Genomic DNA, 26,983 nt, shown 5'->3' with positions numbered 1-26,983 from the left:
GTACGCTGTCTTGACATCCATCTGATGCAAGATCAGGTCCTCCTGCGCTGCTTTCTGCATGAGGACTCTGACACTTGTCATGTCAGCTGTAGGCGAGAATGTCTCATCATAGTCTGTTCCTGGTTTCTGGTTGTATCCTTTAGCTACAAATCTTGCCTTGTATTTGTCCGATCCATCTGTGTTCACTTTGAGTGAATAGACCCATCTTCCACCTAGAGCTTGTTTACCTGATGGTAGCTGGGTTAGTTGAAATGTTTCATTTAACTCCAGTGAGCACATCTCTTCGTCCATGGCGCTTTTCCACTGTCTTGACTTTGATGATGTCACCGCCTCTTGATATGTTTTTGGTATGTCACACACTGCTCTGTAACAAAAGTCAATACAAGTCTTTAATTTGTCCATTGTGTCATCCATCTCAAAATCTTGTAGATAGGTTGGTTTTTGTTTCGTTCTGGGTGGGTTTCTCCTCATCACACTTTCAGCACTAGTTTCTGCTTGCTCAGTCCCTACTTGTTCATTTGAGGTCTCAGAATTGTTTTCTGCCATGTTTTCAGGTTGAGCTGTATCTCCTTCTTTCTCTTTTGCATCACAAAGTCCACTGTCACTGTTTTGATTGTCAAACTCTGCATTAGACTCCAATGTTTGGGTCTCCTTTTCTCTGCTTGCTTTGGTTGTGAATTTCACCAACCTGTGTTTTTGGACCTTTGCTAGTTCGGGGTAGTATACCAGATAGGCTGGGCTGTTTTTATCGTAGCCTACAAAAATGCCTTGTTCACATCTGGAATCTAGTTTGCCCTTTTCTTGTTTGTAGCTAAAACATGTTGATCCAAACTTTTGCATTTGAGACACATTTGGTAGTTTTCCTGTCAGTAACTCATATGCCGTTTTCTTTGTTCGCCTGTTGTAACATCTGTTTCTCACATGGGCAGCTGTTTGAATTGCATAGTTCCACATTGAGTCTGGCAACTTGCTCTCCAACAGTAAACATCTAGCCATATCATAGAGTGTTCGCCAACCTCGTTCTGCTGTGCCATTTTGGTGTGGCGAGTAAGGTGCAGATGTCTCATGTCGGATTTTGTTCTTTGTTAACAACATCTGAAAGTCTTTGTTTGTAAACTCAGTGCCATTGTCTGAACGTAAGCACTTGACCTTTCCATAGGGTGCTACATCAGCTAAAAACTTTTCTGTAGCTAAAACTGCATCACTTTTTGACTTGAGGAAATACACTAGTATTGCACCTGAATAATCATCAGTAAAAGACTGTGCATACTTGTACCCATCTATACTTGTTGTTTTCATTGGACCTGCTAGGTCAGTATGGATAAGCTCTAAGGGCTGTTTTGCTTTACTGTCTGGCTCCCTACTTCTTGTTTGGGTAAACTTGCCTTGTGTGCAGATTTCACACATCTGATCTGGCTTTACTGCATTTCCCTTAATGTCCATACCTTTTACCACACTCTGGAGTTTGATTACATCCTCAAAATTACAGTGTCCAAGAATCTCATGCCAGGTTTGTACATCATGACACACTTTACACTGGTCAGTATTATCAACAGTAGGTAAGTAATACAGCTTTTCATATTCATGAATGCTAAATCTGTTACCATCTTTGGTGATCATGTGACTGTCCCTTTGCTTGAAGGTTATCGTTGCTCCTCCACCAGTTGCTCTTGACACTGAAAAGATGTCATGGGGATATGAGGGCATATACAGAGCATCCCGTAGTTGTGCTCTGTGCTCTCGTCCATCGCTGTCCAGGAGATGTATCAACGCTGTTCCTCTGCCTTGAGCCATTCCACTGCAACGTGTCCCATCAGCAAGTTCCACTGAATGAGTCTCTGGCTGGAATGTGCTGTCAAAGCTTATAAACCTTTTGACATTGTTCACGATGTGGGATGTTGCTCCTGCATCCACCATAATGCCTTTCATTTTAACTTTGAGGGTTGAACTATCACCTTTGCCTTGTACTGCTTTGAAAAAGTAGTTGCTTGCTTCTTCATCTGTGACTTTTCTTGCATTGTCCTGTTTTTCTTTCCTTTTACACAAGGATTCTTTGTGTGTGTTGCTTTTGCAGAAGTTGCACCACACTTTTTGAGTACATTTCCTTGCTCTATGTCCTTTTATTCCACATTTGAAGCATGTTATGTGTGGTTCATCACCTTTTCCTTGGCTGTTGGTGTACTTCTTGTGGACATCTCTCTCATGCTTTGCATCTGTTTTCATCACATTATCTGTGGTCTCTGTTGTGCTCATTTTCTCTGATTCTTCATAGATTCTTAATCTTCTTTTAAAGTCAGCAAATGTAACATTGTCCTCATTTTGCGTTATATGTACAGCAAGTGGTTTAAAGGCATCTGGTAAACCGCCAAGAATCATGGCTATGATCAATCCATCACTTAGTCTCACCGGCATCACGTAGAGCTGTGATCAGGTTCTCTGCTCTGATGATGTAGTCTGTAGTTGACTCACTGTCCGCCTTCCGTAGTTTTGTCAAAGACGTGTACAGGTTTATAATCTGTGGCTTACTTTTCCCTGAGTAATGTTCCCTCAGTAATCTTAATGCTTTTCTGCCATCATACGTAGCATCAGGCCTTATTAGCGACAAGCTTTTATCATCAACAAGTCTTATCAGTTCAGCATAGCAATCTGGGTTCTTTGTCCTATCGGCTGCTCTCTGCTCCTCACTAGCTGGCTCATTTAAAATAGTCTCTCTCAAGTTTAGAATGTGTAAATGTCCCAAAAACCTTGTTTCCCAAAGGTCGTACTTGTCTTCTGATCCATCAAAGAACAGTTGCGGGGACAGTGTTCCTGCAGCACGAGTCGCCATTTTGTCCTCTCTCGCGCCTCTCAACTTAGCTCTTGTACTTTGCTAACTTAGCTCGTGGCTCGCGTAATACGTCACGGTAACTTCTTCTTCGAACACGTATAATCGTTTATTTGCCAAAAGTCCATGGTAAGCTCCGTGTAATACTTCACGTTTGCTTTACCTCCTTATCCTTTGTTTTCTTCGGCACAGATCCGCCCTTACACACCTGCTTCAGCAGCCGTGTCGATCCGTCGGCTCAACGTTGCTTGTAACCTGGGTGTCTGGGCCCATAACCTGTTAAAGCGTGTAAGTCCGGATTCTGGCTTCCACTGCAATAAACGATGCTTTCACGTGTGTTCTCTTTAGCCGCTATTGTGGGCATATTTATTATAACTTTTACTCACAACTTGCATAGCACGTTGCAACAACTACAGCCATGACCATGAGCGCCGAACAGGAGGAGGACAACAGGAAACACATACAACATCCTGTAGGCGTCTACAAAATAAAAGCCTCTTTTACACAGGGAGTAAGAGCGCTATAATAACAGATACTTAACAGGCTGGACCGGACCCCTTGGTGGGCCACTTTTGGCCCACGGGCCCCATGTTTGACACCGGTGGTTTATTGGGTTCACCTTGATATTTGAACATTTGATGGGGTCCATTTCTGATTGTGTGTGTATACGTTTGTGCTGATATGTAGTGTTTGTGTGGTGCTTTTGAACTGGACTCATTTCTTTATTTAGTGTCATTTCACTCACACACTAAACGTATTAGTGTCAGTTGTAAACTGTGCCGTTGTTGGGTCGGTCCAAAGTCCAAAGTCAGCGCTCATGTCCAACATTACTGACCCCTGTCCAGAGAATCAGTGTGAAGTGGACCACAGAATGAGCCTTCAGAGCAGATCTAGTGTCTGTGTGCTATTGAATGAGTCCAGATGTGTCCCCTGGTGTTTGTGGGTTTAAGGCTGTTCTCAGATCAGTGTGTGAGGGCTGACAGCTGCTCCTGTGTGTGTGTCCATGGATGGGTGAGTGTTACTGCCTCCAACACTGGTCCAACAAACACCACAACATTTACAACCAGGCTCCAGCTCCACTAATCCAACACACATTTAGCTCCAAACCACTGGATTTACACTCAAACCACGGTTACTGAGCCCACAACAGCACTGAGGCACCAACCACAACTCACACTGATGCATTGTGGGATACATGGGGTCACTACTGTACAGCAAAGCATGGGAAACTGAACAAACTAGACATTAGCGCTGTTAGCTTGGCCACTAATACTAATGCTAATCAGTTGTCTCATTTAGGAGCCCGGGAAACTGAAAAAAAAATGGACGTTAGCGCGGTTAGCTTAGCTTAGCCACTAATGCTAATCCATTTTCTCATTTGGGAGCCCGGAAAATTCAAAAAAATGTACAGATGCATTGTGGGATTTGTACCAGTCTGAATCACCAGCGGAGACAAAAAGAGCAGCAGTGGTGAGAGACAGATTTGATTTTATTTCTATCATATTTTACTGTCCACACGTTCCAAGTATTTTTTTGAGGACAATGTCAGTGATATTTGACTGTTCACCGCTGGTTCCGTTAGCACAGTTAGCTTAGCCACTAATGCTAATCTATTGTTAGCTGCCGTCTGGGTAACATTTGGGAGCTTTGGATCTGTTAAATCAGTTGAAGCCTTTGTGTTTTTTCACAGCTTTATCCAATGAAACGGACAGAAAAGCGAACACAGTGGAGTTGTCATTAATTGTGTCTCTTTTCTTTTCCTCCCCGTTTGTCTGAGGAGGGAGGGGGGAGTCGGCTGACAGACCCAGCTGAGGAGGCAGAGGGGCCGTGGTGGACCCGGACTGGACCCGGACCAGTGACGGTAAGGTGTCCTCTAGTCTGTGTCTACTCCACTCAGTCCCATTTCAAGCTGGACTGTGTGAAGGCCAACCGCTGCAGGCTGTTGACAGAAAAGCCACTTGGAGCTGCAGTCTGAGCTTCTTTAAAGCTGTCTGTATACAGCCTGGTGAGCACAGATGTGGAAACAGGCCAATGGACGGAGACTGGACTGTGTGTCAGCCTCACCTGCAGACACAGAAACCCAGAGAAAGGACACAGGGAAGACCTGACTGGTATCTGTGGAACTGTTCATCTAGACTACATCATGATCAGTTTGAATGTTTCTGGAATGGTTCATACAATAGGATATAGAAGCTCTGGAATCCAGTTAATATGTTTAATGTGAAAATAAAATTATTATTGTTAACTATGAACTTAAAATGGATTTTTTTTGTTTTTTAAGTAATGGAATGGAATAGTTTCCATCAACAGTTCATAGTTAAATCCATCAAACTGACCTGTTCATATTGTGGAGGAAAAAAGATTTTTTGCTGATTCATTCTGTCTAAGCTTTTTGTCTAAACTTTGTACTTGTCATTCTGATAATTTTACACTTTGTACTTGCTATACTGAGCAAATCAATAAAATCTAATCAAAACCAGACACTGTAGGGACATGCGATGGAACTTAGGTAAACATGTTTACATGACCTGCACAGTATAAAGGCTCTTTGACTTCTATTCGTCTTTGTCCAGTCTTTGCAGACTGCACCCTGTTTGACCAAACAGCGAGACTTTATGTCTGAATCTGTGTGTTGATCATTGCTGCTTATTGTCGGTTGTTCACTTCAATTTGAAACATTTTGTAATAAAATTTAAAACTCTACAAGCTCATTGTGCTTCTTTCTCACGATGAGGTTTAGGCCCAACATATACAAATCACCTCAGTCCAACATACAGTTATGATTGAATTTAATCCAATGAATCCATGTCAATAGTGGACTTTACTTTCCAAACATTTCATTGATTCTTAATCCAGTTGGTTATTTGATGCCATAGATCAGATTCTACAGGAAATTTCACTCAGTTTGGGTTCAGGAGACAGTTTGATCATGACTTGACGTTGAGTTGGTGTTTAACAGTGGGTTCTACTCCATCCAGCTGGTTTAACTTGGACTTCAGACTGAGGTCAGTTGAAGCCTGGACAGAGTTTACAACTCAACTGTTTCTAAATGTTTGGTATTTTCAGCTAATATAGAATATGTTTGTGTGAGTTCGTACTTTAAATATCTGCTAACAGTAAGGATTATTGATCAGACTCTGCGTTAAACATCACTCCTTGGTTTCTGTCCGTTATCTTGAGCTGCTGTGTTACGTTGTAGTCTGGGTGTTTGTTAAGGTTAAAGATGAACTCACTTTATTATTCCTGTGGTTATCCCCTAGCATTAGCATTAGCCTTTAGCACAGAAGGAGCAGTGAGCTGCTGTTGAAGGCACTGAAGAACCAACTCCAGATGTTCCTCACTACCCTGTTGTTGTGGTGTTCTGTTGTAAAGTCCATGATAACAGCCAGCTCATATTTCTACTTTATATTCAGCTTCATTCATCACTTCACTGGTCGTGTATTTGTGTTTCAGTATTTTCCAGTAAAACAGGGTAGACAATCCAAACTGAACCCTATTAACATGTCCATGAATGTTAGGAGGTCCAGATGTTGATGAAGATACAACATGGACAGAAGCAGAAACACGTGATGTGGATTCTGTGTTTGTGAATATGTTGTTGAGTTGTCTGTGTTGAACGTCTGCTGAATGAGGTGTTTGTGTTTGTACAGGACCCATGGATGGACAGACACCCACCACTGGACCACTGGGACCCTGAAGAACACTGAACCAGGACCATTGTCAGGCAGGTTCTTCTATCTGTGACTTTCCACTGATTTGTGTCCGTTTAATGGTGACGACCATCAGACACACTGATCCCTTCAATCAGAGTCAGTCCCACTGAATCCAAACATGGCTTTAGTTCAGGAGTGGATTTATTTGTCAGGGACCAAACACAAGAACATGAATGTGACAGGAGAACAGATGTTCATTTCCATGTGCAGTGGCTGAGCAGGTGGACACAACAGGAAAAGTCCAATCCAGTCATAGTCCAGACATGCAGAGGGAACACTTTATAATAAGGGTCCCTTAATTAACGTTAGTTTCTGCATTATTAAGCATTAATTAACAGTTTAATAATATATTAACAATCATTATGCATTACTTAGATTTAGGTAATATATTACTGAATATATTAATAAGTAGTTAATTAATGTTTACTACTCAAAGTTAGTTAATAAATTAAGCGTTAATAAAAGTTTAATAATGTTAAAGTTAACGTTGTGTACGTACTATTCAGCATTAACTAACACATTGATTATATATTAGTAAGTCATTAATAATGTCTCTAGTAATCATTTACTAACAGGGTTTATTTGGAGTGAATAAGCATTAAGTAACAGCTAACTAAAGCATTAATCATTCACTATATGGTGTACATCTAACCTGGATGGACAGAAACACTTTCCTCCTCCTCCTCCATGTGCGTAGCTCTCTCTCTCTCCTCCTCAGTTGGAGCTGAGCAGCCTGTGTGCTGGTCAGCCACAGTTCAACTTGATCACCCTATAAGCTAAGCTAGCAGTTTTTACAGTTAAGCTAGCTCCAAATAAGAGTTAAAAATACAAAGATAAACTTATAACAAATAAGAATATATATAATATATATAATTCATATTCGTACAATGGTGACTGAATGAGCCATGCTACACACACAACACAAATACACACATGTACACAGATACACAACACAACTATATGAGCACACAACTACGCAAACACACAACTATGCAAACACAACACACGTACACACACAACACATTGTACACAGACACACCACACAAACACAACTACAGAAAACTACACACACACAATACAACTATACACACACGACATAACTACACAAACACACCACTACACACACCAACACACAACACAACTACACAAACCCACAACACAACTACACACCACACAACACAACTACACCAACACACAACTACACAAACAGACAACTACATAAACACACAACACAACTACACAAACACAGAACTACATGAGCAAACAACACAACTAAACACAACACAGCTACACATGTACACAAACACACCACACAACACAACTGTACACTACACAACTAAAAACACAATACAACTACACAAACACACAACTACACACACTACACAGACATAAAACAACTACACAAACACACAACACAACTACACAAACACACAACTACATGAACAAACAACACAACTACACAAACACACAACACAACAACACATGTACACAAACATAAACCACAACTACACAAACACACAACTACACACACAAAACACAACCACACAAACACAACTACACACCACACAAACACACAACACAACTACATATGTACACAAACAACACAACTACACACATGCAACATAACTACACACCACACAACACAACTACACAAACACACAACTACACACACACACAACAAAACTACACAAACACTAAACACAACTACACAAACACACAACTACACAAACACACACAACACAAACGCACACAACATAAGCACACAACTACACACCACACACACACACTGTGGATCCTTTTTCCATCAGTCCAAATCCTCCAAACAGTGGTTCAGTGAATGTGGTTTTGAAGGTGTGGAGGTGGATCAGTTTGTCAGAGGAGACTCTGTAGAAGGACACAGATCCAGCAGGACAGTCCACATACACTGATACTGTACCAGAGGAGGAGAAGGACTCCCAGAAGGAGGCCTTAGGGAGTGGTGTGTATTTCACTTTATGCCAGACCCTGTATTCACCTTTATTACACTCCAGACTCCAGGACTGATCATTTCCTCCAAACACACAGTCATCACTGCGTCCTTTCCTTTTGATTCCTCTGTAAGTCACTGATATTTCAACCCATCCACTCCACTGGACCTCCCAGTAACAGCGACCAGTCAGACCAGTTGAACTAATCAGCTGAGGATAGTAGTCAAATCTGTCTTGATGATCAGGATATGACTGAACCTCCTCCACTCGTTTCACCTTCTTGTTGTTTTCAGACAGTTTGAGGTGTTCGTTCACTGTGTTTGGATCCAGGATGAGTTCACAGAAATCTGATGGACAGAAGAAAACACAATCCAGCTGAAGTTATTGATCAGTGATCAGCTGATTGACTGACAGTCTGATCACATCACTGGGTTCAATTCAACTGCTATTGATGGAAGGATCATGCGTGAGTCTGACTCTGATCAATATTGATCAATAACAGATCAATCCAGTGTTTGATAGACAGATCTGTTGGTTCTGAGCACATTTTCACCAACAGAGAATAAAAGTGTGAAACAGATCAACTCTGACTCCATGACTGAGATCTAATCTTTCGAACCAGTTCACCTTTATGATCATATATTGATCCTTAACATTCAAACATTCAGTTTCATTTTTGATCCAAACTGATTCAAACCTAAAAACACAATCCAATCCCATCAGTCATTTCTCAGTTCTTCTAGACTCTTAGTGTTTTTGCTGTTTGTTCAGGTTGATGTTTAGTTGGTGCTAATGAATCTAATGTTGGATTTGTAGATTCCAATCTTCTCCACAGTGACTTTGACTGTTTACTAATTGAATCTAAACTCAGTACTTTTGTTCATTGAATCAGATTCTTTATCTGATGGATAATAATAGTTTGTAGAAGTGTTTTGGTGGTTTCATCTGAGTTTGTTCCTCAGACAAACTTCTCATCCTGATGAACTCTATTGTGTTTTGGATCTTCTTGGTTGTATTTGTATTCTTTGTCACACAGTGACAGTACAGATTGTAAATGTGCATAAAGACACTAGAGCTCTGATATGCACTCAGTAGTCTGGGACTGGACCTGAGGACTCACTTCTCAGGGTATGTGGGTCCATGTGGTACCAGTCCTGACCAATCAGCTAGCTCATCCCTCCACTAAACTGACTGTCTTCATGAACACTTTAGATGTTTAGAATGTGGAACCAGGTCCCAGTTTGGGTTCAGGTTGGTTTTAATCAGTCTAATGAAATCACACTTACACTTCCTTGGACCTGGTTTCAACCATCGGACTCCAGCAGGATCCAACCTGAAAGGAGGAGGAGTGTCAGAGCAGCTGGAAACATGGACATTCCATCACTGTGATCCACTGAAGCTTTTCTGTTCACATCCACTAAATGGTTCCTTCTGAATCACTGACTGAGTCTGTTTGTCTTTGAACATGGGCTGGACCTTCATACGGGATGGATCCCAGCTCTGACAGATGGTTCCTGTCAGCTCTACCTGTTCTATCTGCCATTATCTGTGGATGCATCAGCTCAGTCCATACCTGACAATGTCCAGTCTCCAGTGTGGATCCTCCACTAGAGCAGACAGCTCCTGTCCTGAGGCTCCTGGATGGTTGTAGCTCAGGTCTAGCTGTCTGAGATGGGATGGATTGGACTGTAGGGCTGAGACCAGAGAAGAACATCCTTCCTCTGTGATCAGACATCCTGACAATCTGCAACACAAAACATCACATCCATCAACTGAGGATGGAGATCAGTGGAGTTGGAGTCATTGAACAGAGTCTGTGAATGCATGGAACTTTACCAACTTGACTTCAATGTGTAAAGTCTATGAGTTCCAGACTCTGAACACAGTTGAAGATCAGTAGAACTGGTCTGGAGTTCAACACAAACAACCACTGACAAGTTCAATCCATCCAACAACTGGAGACAAACATTGAAATGATGTGTTGTGTTCTTTGTTGAACCCTGACCTCAGAGTGTCCAGTCTGCATCCTGGACTCTTCAGTCCATCTGACAGGATCTTCACTCCAGAATCCTTCAGGTCGTTGTTGCTCAGATCCAGAAGTGTCAGACTACAGTACTGGGATCTGAGAACTGAGGACAGAGCTTCACAGCTTCTCTCTGACAGGTTACAGCCGCTGAGTCTGGACAAAACAAAAGGGATGAGTATAAAGTTATTGATCTGGTTGAAATGATAGATCCATATTTGAGATGTTTGATCAAACTGTTTGTTCTCACTGAGCTTTGTTGGAGGCTTTGACCACTGGCAGCAGCCTCAGAAGAACCTCCTCTGAACCAGAGTATTCCTTCAGGTCAAACACATCCGGGTCTTTTTCTGATGACAGTAAGATGAAGGCCAGAGCTGACCACTGAGCAGGAGACAGTTGTTCTGTGGACAGACGTCCTGATTTCAGGTACTGTTGGATCTGATCCACCAGAGATCCATCCTCCAGTTCATTCAGACAGTGGAACAGGTTGATGCTTCTCTCTGCAGACACATTCTCACTGATCATCTTCTTGATGTACTCAACAGTTTTCTGGTTGGTCTCTGAGCTACTTCCTGTTGGTTTCATCAGACTTTGTAGGAGACACTGATTGGTCTGCAGTGATAGACCCAGGAGGAAGCGGAGGAACAGGTCCAGGTGTCCATTTGGACTCTGTAAGGCCTGGTCCACAGCGGTCTGGTAGAACTGAGTCTCTGCAGATCCAGAGCTCTGGGGTGTAGTTTGTTGATGTCTCAAGAGTTTCCATATATATTGGTATATACTGAATATGGACTCAGACCACCAGGATGTGGTTTGTTCTTCTGACAGCAGATTGACTCCACTGTTGATGAAGGTCTGATGGACATGAAGAGCAGCCAGAAACTCCTGGACACTCAGATGGATGAAGCAGAACCTCTTGTCCTGGTACAGTCCTCTCTCCTCTCTAAAGACCGCTGTGAACACTCCTGAGTACACTGAGGCTGAGCTGATATCGATGCCACACTCTGTCAGGTCTGATTCATAGAAGATCAGGTTTCCTTTCTTCAGCTGCTCAAAGGCCAGTTTTCCCAGAGACTCAATCATCTTCCTGGTTTCTGGACTCCAGTGGGGATCTTCCTCAGATCTTCCATCGTACTTGACGTTCTTCAGTTTGGCCTGAACCACCAGGAAGTGGATGTACATCTCAGTCAGGGTCTTGGGCAGTTGTCTTCTGTCTGTGGTCTTCAACACGTCCTCCAGAACTCTAGCAGTGATCCAGCAGAAGACTGGAATGTGACACATGATGTGGACGCTTTGTGACGTCTTGATGTGGGAGATGATTGTGTTGGTCTGTTCTTCATCTGTGAACCTCTTCCTGAAGTACTCCTCCTTCTGTGGGTCAGTGAACCCTCTGACCTCTGTCACCATGCCACGACACTGAGCAGGGATCTGATTGGCTGCTGCAGGTCGTGTGGTTATCCAGAGGCGAGCAGAGGGAAGCAGGTTCCCCCTGATGAGGTTCATCAGCAGCACATCCACTGAGGTGGACTCTGTAACATCAGTCAGGATCTGAGTGTTGTTGAAGTCCAGAGGAGGTCGACACTCATCCAGACCGTCTAAGATGAACACCACCTGGAGGTCTTCAAAGATCCAGATTCCTGCTTCTTTGGTTTCAGTGAAGAAGTGATGAACCAGTTCCACCAAGCTGAACTTCTTCTGTTTCAGCACATTCAGCTCTCTGAAGGTGAATGGAAATACGAAGTGGATGTCCTGGTTGGCTTTGTCTTCAGCCCAGTCCAGACTGAACTTCTGTGTGGAGACTGTTTTCCCGATGCCAGCCACGCCCTTTGTCAGCACTGTTCTGATTGGTTCATTTGTGTCAGGTGGTGTTTTAAAGATGTCTTCACGTGTGATGGTTGTTGGTGGTCTGTGTGGGTTCCTGGATGCTGTTTCAATCTGTCTGACCTCATGGTCCTGGTTGACCTCTGTAGCCCCTCCCTCTGTGATGTAGAGCTCTGTGTAGATCTGGTTCAGGAGGGTTTTGGGGAGTCCTTCTTTAACGATGCCCTCAAACACATGCAGAAACTTCCGTTTCAGCTTAACCTTCAGTTTTCGCCGACACTGGTCAATGCTCTCTGAGTGAAAACAACGGAGACAAATCAGAGGACGTTCCAAACACAAATGGAAGGGGAATGTTTCCCATTTCTTCTAGTATCATATCATTATGTCACAGATTCTGTGTGTATTCAGGTACAGTCATTCATTTCCTCTCATTTGATGAGTTTATTGTTCATGTGTCTTCTCTCATATCCATGCCATTCAGCTGGAGGACAGTAGAGCTGAACTGTTCAAATATGCTCATCATGTGTATTTGTGCATGAAGAACCCTTCAATGTCTTCAATAAACGATTATTCAAACAAACTAAATCCATGTTATTAATAACACTTTGTCTTCTTTGTAGTTTTGTAGCATCATTGATCTTTAATCCTCAATATCATCTTTGTTCCCTTTGGAATGTCCTGTAAACCACAGGTGTCAAACTCCGGTCCTCGAGGGCTGGTATCCTGCATGTTTTAGATGGTTCCCTCTTCCAGCACACCTGATGGTCGTTATCAGGCTTCTGCAGAGTTGGATGATAGGCTCATCATTTGAATCAGGTGTGTTGGAAGAGGGAAACATCTAAAACATGCAGGATACCGGCCCTTGAGGATCTGAGTTTGACACCCCTGCTTTAAACCCTTTTATCTACAACAAACACAGCTCTAAAAATATTCAGAGTCATGTAGGCAGTAGTTTCATCAGTTTCATCCAAATGACTTTAGTCACTGTTTTTCCTCTGATTCAAACTCTACACATGGACGTCATCCATCAGGTTCGTTCATGTCAATTTAGTGAAATACCACTAGGTAGTTCAATGATAGTCATCTTTATTTAATAGGAATGACTCAGTTATTCTCACATGTCCGTATTTGGACTCTACGGTGTTATGACTGAGACCAAACATGTGTTAAGGTCCCAGTTTCGTAGAAGGAAACTGTTCTGGAGCTGAAAATGACGACCGGAAAAACTGTCAAATACCACAGTCAAAGAATAACAGCTGATCTACTGGAAGTTTCCAGGGACTGAATGAGGACCTGCTTGGACTAGAAGACTGTGGTGGAAAGTGCCAGCCTTCAACCTGGTGTGCTCACCTGTGTGTGTTTTCAGAGTCTCTTCTTTCTTTGACTATAGTTGAACCTTTCAAACAGACTGACAGCTGCTTCACTTTGATTTTAGATCCACAGGAAAAGGTCAGTCTGTCAGGAACAGTTACCTTTTAAAGGCCAAATCTAAAGAAGGGTTTGACAGACTTCAGTCAAATCTGGACCAAACGTTCACTTGGACTTCAGGATGAAGTAACTGCATCGAGGTGGACAAAGGTCACTGAGACCTCACAAATCACATGAGTGGCAATGAATGAGTAACTGAGAAAACTACATGAGTGGATTCTGATAGAACAGCTGCTTATGTTTTAGTTTATATTATTTGTCCATTTGCTACAATAATAATAATAATAATAATAATAATAATAATAGAGCTTAATGTTTGTGTAATTCAGTTCTGCTTCATCCTCAGTTTGAATTTACTGTTTTGTTTTTTTTTAGTTTGACTAAACTGTGCTGAGTTAATCTTAGATGAATGACTTTTAAAAACCCAGATGATGACTGCCTTCACAGATTTAACTGATCTTTAAACTGATGCTCTGAGGGGTTTGAATGTTACCAGGACAGAATATGAATTTTCATAGAATTCTACTGGGTCTGAACAGATGTAAACAACATTACCACCGTCCTTATGTTTAATGTGTCACAGGGGAATGAAATATGGAACCTCTTACTTTACTAATTACTTATTAATGACTGACCTTTAGATACTGGGAGGCCTTTTGAAAGTTTCTTCACCAGATCAGTCCTGTCCATCTTCTCTAGAACCCTTACAGTGACACTCTGAGTATTTGTGTAGTAGACCTGGACCATCAGATCCACCGTGTCCATCCGGTCTGCGTTCTCCAGTTTACTCACTGGGATGGGTAGTTCCTCAATGGTCAAAAACCACTTGAACATTTTAAAATCACCGTCGATCAAATTGACCAGAATTTTCAACAGACTTTCTTTAAGTGCCACCATCTGTGTTACCTGTAAAGATCCAAAAGAACATCTTCACCTTAAACAACCAGGTCTGTATCTGATGTGATCATTAACCTGTTCATCAACGTAAGCCTCAGGTTTGATGAACCTTCTGTCCAAATGTTTGACAGATTACATAAACATCATTCATTTTATATCAAAGAGACAAACATCCTGAAGGGTTCCACATGAATAAATTGTACTGCATCACCATTGGACATTATTGATTGGACAGAACAGATGGACCAGTAGATGTTGGACAAGTACACACCTCAAATGTGGAGTCCACCTGAGTCGGCTGCTGTGGATCACTGGGAACCTCTGAGCTCTGCTGCTCCACTCTGTGGACCAATCATCAACAATGAGCTCACATTATGTCTGTCCACACTGACACCAACATGAGTCACATGACCCCCTGTAGTGGGACAGGTGTCTTGGTCCTGCTGATCCCACTGAGAATCAACATGTGAGTCTGTTTGGAGCTTCACACTCACTGGGTTTAGTTGATCTCATCAACATTTGGATGAAACCAACAGCTCTGTCCTAACAATGTGTCTCCTCACCATCTGCACTCACAACATATGATACAAAGGTGTTCAATGGACCAGGAATCAACCCTGGGCTCTGATCCAGTATCATCCAGGACCAGCTCCCACCACAACAGGTTTTCATTGATCAGGTTAAGTGTGATTCTCCTGCCAGTGTCTGAACCATAGACTGAAGAAAAAGACCATGTGACACCGACGGTTCAACAGGACTAACTTTAGGTCGGACACAGAACGCCAAGTTCGGACTGACTGAGCTGAAAACCCTGTTGGTGGATCTGGACCAGATCTGAGGTTCACTTACTGAGTCTCTGAAACACCCATGGAGTCATCACTGTTCATGGACACACAGCTGAGTCCAGGTCCTGGTCCTGGTCCAGGTCCAGGTCCTGATCCAGGTCCAGGTCTGTGAATAGTGATGTCAGAGGTTTTAGTGCTGAGCTCTGACATAGAGAACAGTGGTGGACAGATCTAGATGCTGGTCTCACCTCTGAGCTTTGAGGGGTCTGTCGGGTCCAGGTCCCAAGGGGGTCCTGTCGGTGGTCTTTGGGGAAGGGGCTCCCTCCTCTCTGTCCTCACATTGATCCATTCTGCTGAGTCCACATCAGTCACACAACAAACACTGAAAACAGCAGAGTTTGAGACATGGTTATATGATGGAGAAGAGTCAGATGTGGACCAGCGGTTCAGAGATAAACCAGACTCAGGGTTTTGGACCAAGACCTGCGTCCCACATCTTATATTGGGTGTGTTGAATGCAGTTGTGACTTCATGAAGGTGTTTGTGGGTGCTGTTGTGGTGTGAATGTGAGTTGAAGTGTAATGGCAGATCTGAGTGTGTGCTGGTTCTTCTGTAGTTCTACTGTCAGACCACTAGATGGCCTCCTGGAGCTGACGATGGGACCTGAAGGGAAGGACAAGCACAGCTGATTCTCAAAGTTTTGCACGAAAATACAGTGGTGATGATGACTGATGACCATGTGATGATGGTTTCTAAGATTTCCATTAAAACCTGAAGGACTAAACCAATCCAGAACAGAGGTCACATGACCAGAGGAGGTGGTTGAATCACCTGTAAATGAGAACCAGCAGGTTGTGATTCTGAACTGTGTTCACTGCTCATGTTCTCCAGCGGAAACCTGGACAGAGCCTTTAATGACGCTAATGTTCTGCAGGTTTCAGTATCTGGACTCAAACCTGAACATGTGGTTTATTTGGACGTAACAGCTGTTTGTTTTAGATTTGACCACTGAGGGTGACATCAGAGGTCAAAGGTCAGTGTGTTTGCTCATCCAATAGGAGTTCTCATATCTGTGAAATAACCAGTGTTGGGAGTAAAGTGTCACAAAAGTAATCCATTGCAGTACTAGATTACTTTTTGCTGTAATGCAGTCGTATAAGGCATTACTGATCCATTTTCAGTTATATTTGACTCCGTACATGTTCAATAGCGCTTTTATTACAACACTCTTTTCACCCATAATTTAATCACTCAAATGAAGATGTCAGAAGACAGTCCATTGGTCACATGGACGTATGCTCCTTACGAACCCTAACCCTGGTTTACAGAAGCTAGTTAGCATGACCCCTGAGATCAGCAGTGACAAGGTAAGCTAACATTTCTACAACAAGTTAGAATTCTGTATCAGTTATGGATTTATCTACCAAAGTCCTTGGTTCCACCCAGTTTTTGAACATGGAAAGCACTGGGAAAAAGATGCAAGTGTTGGTGCTGGGATTGTAGAGCATAGTGTTACCTACTGGGCTATCCTTCCACATGTACTTGTTTGACTTTGGGGGGGGGGGGGTTTACTGCACACGCACCCTTTATGATGAGAGTCTGTACGTAACTCCAAAGTAATCCAGGAGTCATGTAATGCATTACAGTTCTGAGACAGTAATAGTGTAAGGTAAGGAATGACTTTGAAGTAACTGTAATCTGTAATGGATTATAGTTTGGAAGGAACTGACCCAACATTGGAAATAACTGTTTAGAGGAACAGGACCCCAGCACCAGGACACGGTCTGTAAAATCCCAGAGTTCCCTCAGTCTGCAGGAGGAATGGACCTGTGAAAAGGGTCCATAAAGGGTTCAACATGTCTGAGAGGAACAGGAAATTACATTTGAGTCTGGAGTGATTTAACCAAAACAAATACTTTCAATCAAAGAAAAATATTTTCAATCATAAAAAACTTCACTTCAATCCAAAAAACCCTTTTCAATCAAAGAAAAAAAGTGATTGAATGCAAAAAAAATTATTTGAAATCCAGAAAATGGCATTTGAACACTTTTTATATTCTTTAATTGAAGTGAATATTTTTGGATTGAAAATAATTTTTTGAATGAAGTCATCTTTTTTGTATTTGGGCCATATGAAGGGGAGGATATTTGTGTCTTTATTATTCAATCCCCAAAAATATCACTTGAATCAAAAAAAAAAAAAAAAAAATTTACAAAAAAGTGTTTGAATGTAAAAATAAAAATTTGAGATCCAAAAAATTGCATTTGAACTTGTTTTTTCTTTGAAGTGAAGAAGATTTGAAATTTTTTTTTTTTTTTTTTATTGAAACATTTTGACACAAACATCCTGCAGTGGGCGGATGCTTCCTCATTGGTCAGACATGTTTGAGTGACAAGTGTCTACACCAGTCACGTTGAACATAGGAATGTGTGTCTAGAAGGAGGAAGTCCCCGTTCGTCAAAGTACAGGTATGTGGTGTAAATCTGTCTTCCGTCTCCATCCTATCGATCCACACAAACCCTTCAATTGACAGCATTTCTATTCACAGACAACATTAGATCCCTTTTCAAATGTACACCGAGGGGAAATGATGTGGTTTTGTGGGATGTAAATAACATCAACAGTGACTGAACCCTCTGTGAAGGCCGTGACCATTGGACCGGGTTCAGGACGACCTTTGACCCCGAGTCTGTCCACCAACAGTGTGTTGTTTAATATCAGTCGACTTTGCTTTGTGAGTCCACTTCAACAACATGTGGTAGAAAATCCATGTTGTGTGTTGAACATGTGTTTGATGTGTTCTGTTCAGGTTCTACTGCACAAGGTTCTGCTCTGTCAGCGTCATTTCAACAACAAACATTTGAGTTTGTGACAGACTCACTGTGTTCATGACACTGTGATGGAAATGTCCCCAGTGGTCCAGTGAAACTCACTCCTGTTCTGGACGACTTCAGCTCACATGATTGTCCCAGTCAGACATCGGAGGGGATTTCCTGAATCTGCAAAGACAAATGGAGCCGATGGAACATCATCCAATGGTTGAACCAGTTTGAACCAGTGGCTCCAAGCACAACAAACCCCGCCCCCTCACACATATTGTATCTTGTGTTGTCATGGATCCAGCTGATGTCATCATGTCTGTGCATGTGCTGATGTCAGTATATCAACTGTCTCTATATATGAGCCAAGTCTGAAGGAAATTCAAACAAAACTGATGTTTTTATAAACATTTGAAATTTTGTCCATTATAAGTAAATGGAAAGAAAAAAAGAATTTAAAAAAATTCATTGAAAATTTGAACTTTGACCTACTTTTCCCAAAACGTACTCAGTAGTGATGGTGAGATGAAGCCTCATGAGGCATCGAACCACTTGAGCCAATTGGTTCGAGAAAGGGTTCATTTGCACATGAAACCACCTACCGGCCATATGTATAATCACAGGCAGCTGGATCTGAATGTGTGATACATTAAATTTTTGGGTCTGCTATGGCTCTTGGGAATGACTATGAATAACAAAAAATGTATGAGCAAATAATTTCTCTACATAAATTATCACATATGTGTATAATAAAATATTTTTGAATGTATTCTCTGTGTGTAAATTTCCCCCAAATGGTGGTGGTATTATATGTGGGAGGATGTGTAATGTTTTTTTTTTTTTTTTTTGTCACTTTAGGATAATGTCATGGACTTAAACAGGCAGAGGACAGTGAAAGTGTTTGTGGAACTGGGAAGAGGACACCGAACATGCTTGTGTAATTTGGACAATGATGTACATGACGGGAGATTTTATTCAGAAATAACAGTTTCTCAACAGTTTTTGGTTTGAAGTGACTCTTTTTTTTTTTTTTTTTTTTTGACACAACCTCTCCGGCATTTAAAAACACCCTGTCACATGGTACAGAACATGCTGGCATGCACAAAAACACAAGAGCAAGATTATATAAATTGGGGTACAGTATTTGTTTTGTCTCTCCCAGTACTCCACATAAGCAAACCTTATGTGTCTGAAATAATGTTAGATTTATTTTATCTTATTAGGAGTTATCAAACTAAATTGTTCCCACACAGGGGAAATCCTCCTCTTCTTCACTGGCTCCATCCTCTTACTCATCCTTTTCTTTTCCCTCTCCTAAATCTTCAAATGACCTCTCTCTCTCTAAACTCTTCAAACTATCTCCAAACTATATAAACGCTATCCAAACTCTGTTCAAACTCTGCACTGACCGTAACTCTCAATCATAAACCCACATTTTGAACGGGACTTGAGGGCTTTCTATTGCTGTCAAACCTGAATCAGATAAAACCACCTCTGAACCACTTCCTGAAGCAGTCACGTGGTACAGCCGGGCAGCGAGGCTTCGGACGTCATCATTTTCGGCTCCGCCCCTAAATGAAGCAAACCTCGATATGCGCTTCGCGGAAACGCCCCCTTCATTACTCGACACGCGCTTCGAAGCCTCGGCACATCCCATAACATCACTAGTAATCAGATACTTTCTGGATCACTGGTAATCTATAAACCCAATTTGGTCTAAATTAGGAATGTAACGATTACCGGTATAATGATAAACCACAGTAAAATTGCAGACGGTTAGTATTGCTGTTTAAATTCTAATTATCATGATAACTGTGTTTGCTTACCGCACTTTTCCAGAAAAAACGCATATGTAAAGATCTGCTTTTATGTCAAATACTTGAGTATAGTTTTAATCTATTACAATTTAAATTTTCTATACCTAAAAAAAGGTTCCTTAAGAATCTGTGTGTTATTTATGAAATGAATTATATACATTTTTCAAATCAGATTTTCTGTATTTTTATGTTGATATAGTAGGTTTAGGGATGCACTGATACCACTTTTTTCCAGACCGAGTACGAGTACTTACATTTGAGTACTTGCCGATACCGAGTACCGATACGAGTACTTAATAATCCCATTCCAGTTCTTAGTTCCTTTTGTAAATGTGCTTTATTGTTGTTGTCATTAGTCTGACTGGAACAAAGTGCTGCTACTGACATTTAATGTGTTGGAATGAGCGTTTCTCAATTAATCCACCAGGGGGCGTCACTCTGAATTAACCATACTGGACAAATACCACGAAGAAGAGGAAAGTTTTTTGAGAAGAAGAAGAAAGTAGGTAATAACAAACATGGAGATGCCAGAGGCAACACTAATGTGATACTAATATTGCAGCGTTTTCGCTGGTAAGGTTTAAAAGCGAAGCTTCTGCAGGAAGAGAAATGAGCGATAAGTTTCGTTTTCACTTCCGCTGGCGGCGGTCCACACCGCTCCGTACTCCCGGTGGTATTCTCGGTCTCCACCAGCACCTGGAAAACGCATGGAATGTACGCAGAGGACGGACAGAACGCTGCGTCCGTATCCCTCTGTGTCTTTAATGTTACTTGCAGTCAGCGTTACTTTTATCACCGTCGTTTATTTTGAAAAATCTCCACACTCGTCACACTCCACACACATTATTCCACTGCCACGTACCTGCTGCACTGAACTGTGAATGTCACGCGGCCGTAAGTGGTATCGGTGCATTTGTTTTTTGTTTTTTTTTTGGGCTCAGCTGGCTGACAGGCAGCTGTCTGTACCGATAAGGCAGCAGCCGACACCAACTGTACTCCCAGTCATCATTGCCCATTTTTCTAACATCTTTGCTTGTGTATCCTCTTTTATTTGGACATTTTACCAGGGAGTATCTCACACTACTTTTTTTTTTTTTTTTTTTTCCCCTACTTGTCTTGTCCAGCGTTCTAACAGTAGAATGGTAGTCTGGTTCCTTTTGGTGCTGAACAAATTTGCTTTTTCAAAGGTAACTTCATAAAGTATATGAAGCGCCCTTTGATATTCTACTGTGTTTATTATGAGTTTTGTTGAACCACATTTCGATGCCGGACCTGACATGGGGGGTGGGGGTGGGGGGGTAGAAGAAGGGGAGAGAACAAGAGAGAAGAAGGTGGAGAAGACCCTCACAAGAAAGTATCAACAATACAAACAGCAACAACCATGGAGACAATTATAAAGGTGACAATAACTACAACCAGAACTGAGTAAACTGGGCAGAAGAGAGAGAAAAAAAACCCCAAAACAAACAAAACTACAAAAAAAAAACAAAAAAACAAAACAAAACAACAACAATGAGATACATAAGACCTATGAAATGAAGAATATAAGAAAGCATGAACAAAATGTCGAATACCACATTCGTACAAATAATACCTATAACAGATAATACCAGAAACAAATCCACACAACATCAGTTGTTCACATTCATCTGCTGTGACAGAGTGAACCAGGCAAACAGACTGAGGTGAAGAACACACACATGCAACCGCAACCGCACTCCCTCCAAGGATCAGGGACCAAGAGGGCCCCAAGGCCCGGCCATCCAGCAGACACCACACAGAGGGGGGATCCAGCCCGCCCCCCCCGAGAGGCAACAGTGTGCCCGCCCTGAAGATGGTCGAGGGAGGCCCCCCACCAGAGGCCCCACAGCAGGCCCCAGGAGGCCAGGGACGCCAGCCTCCACCCTCCCGACGGGGGCCGGCCACCCAGGGGCAGGCAAGGCGCCGGCCCACGAGCCCAGGAGCCACCCATCTCCCCGGGCAGGGGTCCCACCCAGCACACCGGGCGGCCAGGCTGGCCCAGACCACCACAAGCTGCAGGCCAGTGCGCACCCCGATGCCACAGCCATGCGCCCTGGGAGCCCGGAGGCCCACCTCCCCATCCCACCAAGCCCAACCCCCAAACCCCACACACACCCCAGTCCCCCACTCACCCACACAAGCATATGCACACACACACCCACTGACTCCCAGACATACACACCACCCATCCCACATGTTCGACCATTCACACACACCCACAAACACCTCCACCCATGCCCATACACCCACCTACCCACATGCACGCCCACACGTACACATCTACATGTACACACATACCCACACATGTACCCACATCCATCAACAGCCCCTCCCACCCACCTGCACACACCAGACACGCGTATCCGGAGTGCCGCTCCCCCCAGCAGCGAGCAGCACCGCTGTGAGTCCCCCCCAAGGCACGGCACCCGAGTATCGGTGCATTTGTATCAGATTACTTTTACGAGTACGAGTACACACACTGAGTATCGGAGCCGATGCCCGATACTGGTATCGGTATCGGAGCATCCCTAAGTAGGTTAAAGTAAAAATAAATAATAGACAGATGACATAAATGAAGTTGTGTTTAAAAAACAGATCCCAAACATGGGTATAGTAAACATTTGTTTATATAATATATGAAGGCAAAATCAAAAGGACTGAAAAACGGCCAAAAGAGACTCAGACCACTAAGGGTTAATATTTGAATGTTTCTGCAACAGAAGGTACATTGTGCCAATTTTTTTTTTTTTTTTTTTCAAAATACAACTTGGTTAAATTATTTCAGTGTGTATTAGTACTTTTTGAACATTTTGAGCACAATTTCAACAATACCACAATAATAATAATGATAACCATGATAATTTTGGTCACAGCAACTGTGATATGAAATGTTCATATGGTTCCATCCCTAGTCTGAATTCAACTAATAGTTTTGCTGCTAAACTGTTCAAAAACAAAGAAAGAAACAAACCAAACCTCTCCTTCAGGGGGCGGGGTAACAAGTGGTGCCAGGCACAACAAACCCCGCTCCTCGCACCTGTTGTATCTTATTTTGGCATCGATCCACTCTTTCATCCGTATTCAATATTTGTTAAATATAAAAATCATATTCAAATGACAGAAACAGCTGCATATGAGAAGATGCTGGGGAAACTGAGCAGAACAAGTAACACAATGATCGAACACTGGGGTGGTTTCAGTAAATATATATCTGGGGAATGTGGCCCAACCCTGCAAAGATTAATCCCCTTCAGGGGGCGGGGTAACCAGTAATAAACGACACTAAACTGATGAAAGATTATGGAGAATGAATCAAATACCACAAAGATGAAACTGAAAGAAGAGAAAGAATAGAAAACTGACCTGTGGAAGGCTGATGGAAGAGTCTAAGTGTTGGTGTGTCTCAGGTGAACTGTGTCCTGGAAACAGAACGTCACCTGGTCCCACAGGTTCCACCAGTGCCAGTGGGAGGAGCTTAATTTGACTGTCAGGCTTGTCCTGATGTTAATCTCAGTCTGAGTAGGCGTTCTGGAACATCAACAGACGTAGATGCAAAACATACAGAGGATAGAGATACTGTTTCTGTCTCACCTTGTTTAATGTCATGTATTTAAAAAGAGGTTAAAAATAAATAAACAGTTTAAAAAGTAAACTATAACAGGATGTAAAGTGTCCATGTCAGTGTGTTTACAGTCGCAGCAGTAGTGCAGTCCAGTCATTGTTCTGAGGTGAATGTTAGAAGAATCCTGAAGTTCTGATGGTTTAAACGTTTTTACAGTCGACTATATTAATATAACTTGAGGTTCAGTTCACTTAGGAAATAAATATGTGGTTTTCCAGTTTTACATCTGTGTGTACTTGTACTACAGTACAGTATGTGTCATATCATGTTGAATTATAAATGATTGTACACAGCCTTCACTGTACTTAGTGTAACTGGACACTTTGTAATGTGGGACACTCCCTGTTTCCTCGTCATAACAATAAATCACTGAGGGTCAGATTAAGTGTCATATAGATGTGGACGTGTTTTTACTGTAAGTGGGAGAAAAACAGTGACAGTATTGTGTAACATTTTTTGTGAAGTGAAACATGATTAAAAAGACCTGATTCCATCCTGCGCGAGAACAGACTTGTAAAATACCAAACCTGGAAAAGTAGTTAAACACAGCTTTATAGTTGACTTTTTACAGTGTTTTTTAGATCCTCTGAGAACTAATAAAAACCTTATTATGTTAGTGGACACGAGGACTTCCCTTTTCTGGGGCTTTTAGAACACTGAGTATACTGCATTAATAAATACTGTCAGCTCTGTGGTGAGTTTAGACCATTTACTGGACTTTGCATTTGAAATATTGAATTCTAAAAGTGACCTCCTTACTTCTGACGGTACATCCTCTTGTATGTTGTCTTACTAATAATTTCCAAGAATGACAATATGCCATTTATTGAAAATATCCTTTCAATACTGTGAATGTGGAGGTGTGGCTTTATAAATGCATTCATGGTGTAGATTTGGAAGTGGAGACACAGGATTGTCTATATTTGCATTGACCCCCAATAGAAACATCCAAACATGTCTTTGACTTGTGCTCGAACTATCCAGATCTATATCTACTTTGGATCTGAATTATGAGCTCATACAAACACTGAATCTTTAGTGATAAATCCACCACAGATGCTTTTACCAAGATCTCAGCCTGTAATGGATTTAATCAGTGTTTCCATCAGTTCTGCCTATTCTAGTATTCAGTTGTGGTGGAAAAATTTACTTTTTATGTTTTATACTCTTTATATTTTATACTGTTAGTACATCTTCTTTTAATGCTGAGTCATTATTCATTATGTGTGATGTTTACCACTCTGTAACACCCCCAACCCAGGAATGGAGTTCTTGCCTTGAGTTAAAACCCAAACACCTAAATGTCTGAATGTGTAGATAGAGGATGGCGCCTGCACTCCAGATTGGATCCAAGCAAGGTTAGAGTGGAGAGGTCATCATGACCTCTTCACGGAGCAGAGAAGGAGTAGTATGGGGTGGTACGATGTACGTAAGGAATGACATCATAGTTTGAGGGGGTTGGATTTGGTTCTATATAATCTTTAGTTTTCTCTTGTTTAATCAGACTTCACTTACAGAGTTTCTCTGTGATTGACTTCTCAATAAATGCATTTATTTATTTTAACTCTAACTTTCTCTCCGCCTCTTTGTGTGTGGGTTATCAGTTGAACATTTCCATAACAAATTGGCGTTGTCGGCAGGATCCATGTGTGCTGTCGGGTGGGGAACGGAGGTTGGTGGACTGATCATCCTACGGGCCAAAAAGCGGCTGTAGCCCCGTGGTAAAACGACACCGCAGACGGGGGACCGGCCCCGAGCCCCGCCCGTCTCACCACTGGAATCAGAACTGAGTTCAACGCCACACACGGTGAGAAAGTTACAGTTTGGGGTGTTGGGGCTTTTACTCTCTGTGTTCCAAACTCACGTCACTGGGCACGTCACTGAAACAATAGTGGCGTGCGATTCGGGTTTATATATATAAAAAAAAAATAAAATAAAATAAAATAAAAAAATAAAAATGAAAATAAAAAAATAATAAATAAAAAATAAGAATAAGTATATATATATATATATATATATATATATAGACCTGAGTTGGGTTGCTATTGTATGCAAATACAATAGAGTACGGGCGTTTTTGGGAGATTTTTTCGCCTTCAACCAAAAAGAAAATCGTATAAGGTTGCTAGTGTATGCAAATGCAATAGAGTACAGGCGTTTTTGGGAGATTTTTTCGCCTGCCTTCAACCAAAAAGAAAAATCGTATAAGGTTGCTACTGTATGTAAATACAGTAGAGTAAAGTTTATAACAAACTTGAAAGCGTTTTAGGTGATTTTTTCGCTGACAACTGAAAAGAAAAATCAGGGTTTTTTAGTATTTTGTTCGCCAAGGAACAAAAACCACTTAGAAGACGTTCTAAGTGTAAAAATGGGAAACCGGCCGGGGCACAGTGACGGGGGTGTGGACAGAGAGGCCCCTATTCCAAAACCCATGGGTAAAAAGAAAATATGGGGAAATTGTGCTTGAATGTGCTGATTATTGGGTAAACATGGGTATTTTTTCTAAAACGCCAACTTTGGGTGTGCAAAAACTGAATGAGTTAAAGGGAGGCAAAGAGAGAAAAAACAAGGTCAGGGAATTTAAACAATAGGAAACTTGTAACAAATGTTTTGAGATGTGGTGAATGAAGCAAAAACAAACTGAGGCATTTGTAACCATAGATGACACCATCTAGCTGTGTTTTTTTCCCTTTTATGCCTAATTTGTTAGAATATTTAAACCACTTCTTTTCATTCATAACTTTATACTTCCCTTGTATTTTTGTGCGACGTCTGTGCTACGTCTGTAAGATCTGGTAAATTATGCTGCTGGTTATAAAAACAGATATAAAACAGATTATACAGATTAAACAGTTATATTTTCAATTGTCAAGGAGCTTGAGCTCCGCCACTTTACCATATACCATATGCCCCCCCCCTTGTGTTTCTGTGCAGGCTGCGAAGTTGGTGTCCGGGTCTGGACGCCTGCCCACAAAGACGCCGCGAGAACCCGCCCCCCCTCCCGGAACACTCAGCCGTAATTCCAGAAATGGCCAAATGTCAACGGGCCCCAGCAGGCCCCCCAGGTCTGCTGACCCCCGGCCTTCTCCACCACCGGAGCCGGACTCCACACAACCCGACTCCACCCCCGCTGCTGATGCTGCAGGCAGGGGGGAGGACTGACTTCTGGCACAGCTGCACAAATGCCCATGGTGGAAGTCAGCGGACCAGACGGTCCTGTTGTGGTGTTCAGGGCATGGACATTTACT

At 42.1% G+C, this 26,983-nt stretch overlaps 2 protein-coding genes and 1 pseudogene across 2 annotated transcripts in view; 1 reads left to right on the top strand and 2 right to left on the bottom strand.

Moving 5' to 3' along the window:
• LOC115436275 (zinc finger protein 664-like) overlaps positions 1-26,983 on the top strand; it is a 1,196,486-nt pseudogene that overhangs the window by 69,665 nt on the left and 1,099,838 nt on the right.
• Positions 1-26,983, bottom strand: part of LOC115436284 (zinc finger protein 345-like) — a 589,760-nt gene that overhangs the window by 450,367 nt on the left and 112,410 nt on the right. The gene's annotated exons all lie outside the window — the stretch shown is intronic.
• Positions 4,718-23,535, bottom strand: LOC115435834 (uncharacterized). Its single transcript, XM_030158447.1, has 13 exons — positions 23,477-23,535; positions 18,338-18,455; positions 15,704-15,837; positions 15,520-15,621; positions 14,942-15,011; positions 14,409-14,679; positions 12,475-12,638; positions 10,778-11,763; positions 10,510-10,683; positions 10,078-10,248; positions 9,791-9,837; positions 8,319-8,851; positions 4,718-4,888 (listed from the first exon to the last, which is right to left on the bottom strand). Exons 3-13 carry the CDS (start codon positions 15,802-15,804, stop codon positions 4,718-4,720), a joined length of 2,790 nt encoding a protein of 929 aa, XP_030014307.1. The 5' UTR covers positions 15,805-15,837; positions 18,338-18,455; positions 23,477-23,535.

The sequence above is a fragment of the Sphaeramia orbicularis genome, chromosome 16, assembly GCF_902148855.1.
Source record: "Sphaeramia orbicularis chromosome 16, fSphaOr1.1, whole genome shotgun sequence".
NCBI lineage: Eukaryota > Metazoa > Chordata > Actinopteri > Kurtiformes > Apogonidae > Sphaeramia > Sphaeramia orbicularis.
Note: the sequence above shows the minus strand (reverse complement) of the source record. Positions and strands in the feature narration are given on the sequence as shown.